The sequence below is a fragment of the Amaranthus tricolor genome, chromosome 9 (genome assembly GCF_026212465.1).
Source record: "Amaranthus tricolor cultivar Red isolate AtriRed21 chromosome 9, ASM2621246v1, whole genome shotgun sequence".
Taxonomy (NCBI): Eukaryota; Viridiplantae; Streptophyta; class Magnoliopsida; order Caryophyllales; family Amaranthaceae; genus Amaranthus; species Amaranthus tricolor.
This window is the reverse complement of record NC_080055.1, coordinates 10,667,685-10,674,393: the sequence shown is the minus strand read 5'-3', so window position 1 is coordinate 10,674,393 and position 6,709 is coordinate 10,667,685. Positions and strand designations below refer to the sequence as shown.

Here is a 6,709-nt window from a genome sequence, read left to right as displayed (position 1 = left end):
ATTATTGGAGTAACGCGAGGCATACACATTTCATAAGTAAAAAAGATACCATCATAAAATCATATGATAACAAAAGGAAGGGCTCCCATAACTTATAAGATATGCAGAGAGGTCGTTGAGGGTGTGCGAGGTGATCAACCGCACAGGGCCCACTCTCTCGTATATGAAAAGGTTAATAAAAAAAGAAATATGTTAAGTATATTAATAAAATAAATAAGGTTTGCACAAGGCCCCTAAAGTTTTCAAGACCGCTCTGAAAATATGCACATCAACTTTATTTTATCGATATGGGATAAACCATCCAACACTTGCTTCCAATTAATAAACGAAGAAGCAAACATTGGTGACTATGATTTTTCTTAATTAACATGTACGTTGTATTGATTTATATATTTATAAAGAGCATCTATATCCCTAAATAGAAAAAGATGTTAAAAATAGTTAACGTACTAACATACAAGGTACAACAGTCTTATTTAATTAAACAAAGTCGTACATGATACTTTCACACACACACACACACACATATATATATATATATATATATATATATATATATATATATATATATATATATATATATATATATATATATATATATATATATATATATATATATATATATATATATATATATATATATATATATATATATATATATATATATATATATATATATATATATATATATATATATATGTATGTGTGTGTGTGGGGGATCCCTTATTCAACATGAGTTCTAGTAGTCTTACTTTATTTGTTAGTGAGCTAGAATTTATTACTTGGAACATAGGAAGCACTAAAATGTACTCCAATGACTAAGCTTTATAGTGATACTTATCATAAAAGACCTCAACAGAAATCCTCCTCTCTGTATACTTAGAATTCTTCAACAACTTGAGCACAGCTCCAAGAGGACTTATAGCGCTAGTGACTCCATCAATAACAAGGCCTGCCTTTCGAACCTGGGTGCTTCTAGACACATGTTTACCATTCTGATCAAACAAGAGACATCCCGTTTTGCAGTAAATGGCAAAATCCTCACAGTTGTTTTCTGTTAAACTATAATCACCGAACCCCTTATACTTCTGTAGTAGAAAACGAGCACAACTTAAAACTTCTTCAGGTGGGTCACACTTACCATATACATATAAGTAAAGATTTTTAAATTCATGGAGGAAACAATCAAAACATGTACGGATCACTCCCATAACATTTGATTGGTAGCCGCAGTTTGAGCATTTTTTGTGATGCGACGAGCTGCTTGAGAATGAGGATAATGAATTTCCTCCCAACATGTCACCCGTGAAATGTATTATTCTTCCATTGCCCTCGTATATACCTGTCAATAGTGGCGAATCCAAAACTCAAAATCATAGGTCGCATCAATATGTTGAAGTAAATTAATGAAAAAAATTCCCCAAATGTAAAATGAGTAGTATTATTACTTTGACTTGTTGGTATTTAACTAGAAAATAACTAGTTTGAATTAAAATATGTTAATTAATTGGGAAAAGTGTCAAAAACTATTTAATAAATTTTTTTTTAAAATTACCTAATAAAAATTTTTTTTCCAAAAATTACCTAATAAAATTTTTTCTTTTCCAAATAGTACCAAGTAATGTATTTCTTCATTTGACCGTTAAATATAACGGTTGACTGGTCAAAATAAAAAATTCTTCTTCCTCATCTTCAATTTCTTTTCCAATTTAACTTCAATTTCTTTATGTACGTGCACCAGTCATCAAGTAACATATAATTTCTCAGTTCCATTATAATTGCTACAATTGAAATTTTGCGTAATTTATTAAGTTATTTTGATCATTTCTATTTTAAACTATGCATATCTAAAAATTATATAAATTTATATTATAAACGTATGCGATAATATTATTCAAAAAAAATCATGCTTACATATATTAAATAAACTTAAACGATAATAAATAGTGTTTCCTCCATTTCGATGACTTTGTTCGATTTCATTTTGGCACGTTTGCCAATAGGGATGCAGGCGGGGCAGGTCAAATAGGAGATCCGCCCCATCGGGGAGGGGATGGGTCCCGGTTTGATGGGTCATGGGGCGGGTACGGATATAAAATTCATACCCACCGCGGGGATGGGGATGGGGATGGGTTTTAGGTGATACCCGCCCCGCCCCGCCTCAAGATACCCGCCTCAAAATATGTACAAATTTTGGGAAACCGGGTACCCGGTATCCAGTTTATATTAAAGGTAACCCACAAACTTGATTAAGTTATGTATAAATTGATTTGAATGTTTTAAGTATTGTAAGTATAATTTTGGATTCGATAAAAGTTGTGTAAGTATAATATTTTAAGTCCGAATGGATGTCTTTTGCTAGTTTCCGTTTTCTTTCCTGTTTTGTAAATGCGATATCTTCTTCGTCCGGACTCGCATTTGTCTTCATAAAAATGGTTAAAAGAGTTCAAAGTTGTTAATGATGAGTCGATTGGTTATGCGTTTGTCTTTCCCGTTTAGACATGTATATTTGTTTGAGACTTTGGTTATGCGTTTGTTTGAGACAAGGATTGAATATAAATAAGTGGCACAGATGGGTATTAAGCGGGGATTTGATGGGTGGTGGGGCGGAGAAAATGGGTATTACACGGGAATGGATACCCAGATGGGTTGTGGGGCGGGGATGGTTTTAGATACAAACCCATCGGGGCGGGGACGGGAAAAAAATTATACCCGCCGCGGGGATGGGGATGGGGATTGCATTAAGGGATGGGGATGGGGATGGGGATGGTAATTCCAATACCCGCCCCGCCCCGCCCCGTTTGCATCCCTATTTGCCAAGTCATATTTTGAAATTTTAATATCTCTAACGGTACATAGTTAAAAATTATAAAAAATACTTGATATTAATAATCTTTGCGTTAAGACGAATCAAACAGGATCTCACTTAACTGTGTTTTAAATTATAAATTAAAATACAAATTTAAGAATAAACTGTGAATATAATCTAAAAATTAAATGGGACAAAATCACTAAAACAGAGCTAGAATCAATCTCCATAATTCACCAAAAACTTATTTCATAACGGAGGAAGAACAATATATGATCTATCTTTAATTTTCAATTTTGACTTATAAAAACAAATTAGAAGTGAACAATATTTGATGTAAAGTTGGGACAGAGAACGAGACCGTGATGGCAATAGATGTAGCCCGTCCTATACGTGTAAATGTGATCTCTTGGTTTCAAGTCATCCTTGGAAATGGGTGTTTCACCCCTAATCTTTGGAAGCATCACCTACAAATGGAGAATAATTAAGCATCCAACAATTTATTTATTTATTTATTTATTTATTTTTATTTTTTTTTGAGATAAGCTTCTTACAAATAAGTATATATTTCTTATCCTTTTATTCCCATTTTCCCGTTAGTTAAAAAAAAAAAAAAAAGAGCTAAAGTGGTTTTGTTTTCAATCACTTTGACTATTTTTTAATTCATTATAAGCATATATCACATTAATTAAAAATTAAAATTCCAAAAATTAGAAAATAACAATAATATAAACAAGCCCTTAAAAAATAAGTATAATCTATGAGATGAAATATGGACAATAAATTTTTTTTTTTTAAAAAGTGATATTACTAAAACTATGTCAAATAAATCAATTACATAGGAAGTAATATCTCCTTAAAAAGATTTACTTATATTTTTGTATTAGACAGTCTCACTGCGAGACACATTTTATGCATGAGTTAAATAACCTAATTAATGCAAATTATCAGCATATAGATTTTTTATTTAAAGATTTTCCCATCAAAAGATGATCTCTCGCAACTCGCAAGACTAGCTCAAAGATTTATTGTAATTAGAGTAGGTTCTAAACGAGAAGGAATTTGAAAAAAACTTACAAAATTACAAAAAAGCTAGAGTATTGCCAGTGATATGCCTTGCTACGCTTACTAGTTAGTGTTTATAAGAATAACCAAAAAGCTCTATTTATAACACCAAGCCAACCAGTGGGGAACACTCAAAGTTGACATAAACCAAAAGTCTACATCAATATTCTCATAATAATACAAAATTCTATATTATTGCTTGTATTCTCATTTAATGCTCTATTTGATTTGCCACTATAGACAAAATGTTTACCAAATGAAAAAAATATAAATAAATATAAAACAATATAAAATATTTAATATGAATATGCCAAGAGAAACAAACACATTTAATTAGTATAGGAGGAAACACATTTGATTAGTATAGGAGGAAATAGTATTGTAAGATCAAGAGCCAAATCAAGTAAATTGGACAAGCATGAAATAAGTAGGGGTGTATGTTTGATATCTAATTTATTTTTTATATTAATTCGATTCATCAACTCTAACTAAATCAAATTTGCTTTTTTCCATTTTTCAATCCAATTTCAAACAAAGTTTTTATTAAACCAAATAAAACCAAACTGATCAATTACATTCCGAAACACCTAATTAAACCGTAAAATCATATTAGCTTAAACAAATATTAAAAATAGTAACAATTAACTAAACTCAAGGAAATCATCAAAATTAAATATATTAAGTACTTCAAAGTTCAAAGCATCCAAACAAAACCAAATTTAAAAGTTCCAATGAACTAATAACTAATATAATTTATACCTCGCGTAGTTTTATTTTAATTTGACAAATGCTCTAAATTATAAGCACTCAAAATTTATTATTTGCCAAACATAAGAATCAGGCGAATTCAGCATTTCGAAAATAAATTCTAAATTTACACACAACCATAAAAAGTTCGATCTTTACTGATGAGATAGTCTATAAATTAAAATTTAGCCAATGTACTTTTATATTGTTGTTATTTACAATTTTTTACATTATCCATAGAAATTTGGACACCTCCATAATTAATAATGGACCAAATTAAGTTATATCAAATTTCAAGAATTGAGTTACATCATGAATATTAGAACATGTCAATGATTGAACACTTTTTTAGCATATCACATAACATAATTATTTGGTAGTTCTTGTTTGTAGTTGTAACGGGTGGTTTTTCCTGTCAAACGCTTATCATTTTTCTCCCCAATATCATAGCAAATATAGTTAATTCGGTACCATAAGGAAACAAGCACAACCTTATAATCTCATTTGTTTTCTCTCATTTTTCTTCTAACCAATATAAATCAATCAATAGACATTAACCTGATAGAGAATAAATTCTTTGATATTATTTTATAAAATAGATACATTATCAAACTCTATCTAAATATAATATAAACAATAAAAGTATATTTTTAAGCATCTTTTGATAAGACACAAGGCCCTACCTCATCAAAAGTTGTGAAATAATATCCATCTTTAATCTTTAATATATAGATGTACAAGTATACAATATTCTAAAAGAAAATATTATTATTTTTAGGATATGATTCAAAAAAATAGTAGAAATAGAATAATATCGATGGATAATTAATCGCTACAAATAGATATTTTTCGAAATAGAGACATACATGTGTCTTTGATACATGAGTTTGAATCCTAAATCACTAGTGGAAAAAAACATCATTTGCTGCCGTTTTTTGGCCATAATATATGCTGTGGTTTTGACCCCAAGCATTAGTGATAGCAGCAGATGGCCTATTTTATATGCTGCGGTTTAAAACCGCAGTACAAAAGTGCACTATATGCATATATTAGTTAGTGATTATTGGTGATAATTGGTGATTATATATATATTTGCAATATTGTTTATATATATATATATATATATATATATATATATATATATATATATATATATATATATATATATATATATATATATATATATATATATATATATATATATATATATATATATATACATATACAAAAGTTCTAAATCTAAACTAATTACATTAAATACCAAACACATAAATTAGCAAGATACACGGCAATCTTGTCTTTCAATTCGCGCATTTTCCCATCTTTAAAGTGCGTGTTTCCCTTGGAGTATCGCATAAAACTTATAATATTATATGAAATAATTAAAAAAGTTTATATGATACATAAACATTAGATTTTACCAATAGTAAATATATAATATTATAATTTAAGAACGTAACAAATACTTAAGGCATCAATATTTTCGACTCTAACGTTCTTCACGGCTTGTAAGAGATCTCTATATATTTGAGAGTGTAGTAGCCGCAATCAACGCTATTATCTTGTTGAAATTAAAGCACTAAGAGAAAATAGATGTTAGTGCCAAAAACGCTTAAAAACCCTTAAAACGCAACATAGCACGTAAATTCAAGCATATGACTATTGTTTTCGATTCTAACCATTTAAACACAATAATATATACCAAATAGTATTGTGTGCCAAGTTTCGTGCAAAACAAACCAAGTTTGAGCTACTTCATGCGCAAAAGTGCCAAAAATGCATAAAATCGCAACTTAACACGTAATTTCTAGCATATGACTATGATTTTCAATTCTAACCACTTCAACACAATAATATATACCAAATAGTGTTGTGTGCCAAGTTTCGTGCAAAACAAACCAAGTTTGAGCTACTTTATGCGCAAAAGTGCCAAAAACGCTTAAAAACTCTTAAAATCGCAACTTAACACGTTATTTCTAGCATATGACTATGATTTTACAATTCTAATCAATTCAACACAATAATACATACCAAATAGTGTTGTGTGCCAAGTTTCGTGCAAAACAAACCAAGTTTGAGCTACTTTAT

At 29.5% G+C, this 6,709-nt stretch overlaps 1 protein-coding gene across 1 annotated transcript; it reads right to left on the bottom strand.

The window, feature by feature from the left end:
* Positions 1 to 698: 698 nt before the first annotated feature.
* LOC130823158 (protein LEAD-SENSITIVE 1-like) lies at positions 699 to 3,936 on the bottom strand. Its single transcript, XM_057687782.1, has 3 exons — positions 3,887 to 3,936; positions 3,171 to 3,276; positions 699 to 1,342 (listed from the first exon to the last, which is right to left on the bottom strand). Exons 2-3 carry the CDS (start codon positions 3,271 to 3,273, stop codon positions 819 to 821), a joined length of 627 nt encoding a protein of 208 aa, XP_057543765.1. The 5' UTR covers positions 3,274 to 3,276; positions 3,887 to 3,936; the 3' UTR covers positions 699 to 818.
* Positions 3,937 to 6,709: the final 2,773 nt, after the last annotated feature.

What these genes read in the sequence shown, in the direction of transcription:
- LOC130823158 (XM_057687782.1), bottom strand. Translation starts at nt 3,273, where the DNA reads ATGCTTCCAAAGATTAGGGGTGAAACACCCATTTCCAAGGATGACTTG. An exon ending in CTACATCTATTGCCATCACG is followed by an intron (nt 1,343 to 3,170) that starts GTCTCGTTCTCT and finishes CACTATTGACAG; the next exon opens with GTATATACGAGGGCAATGGA.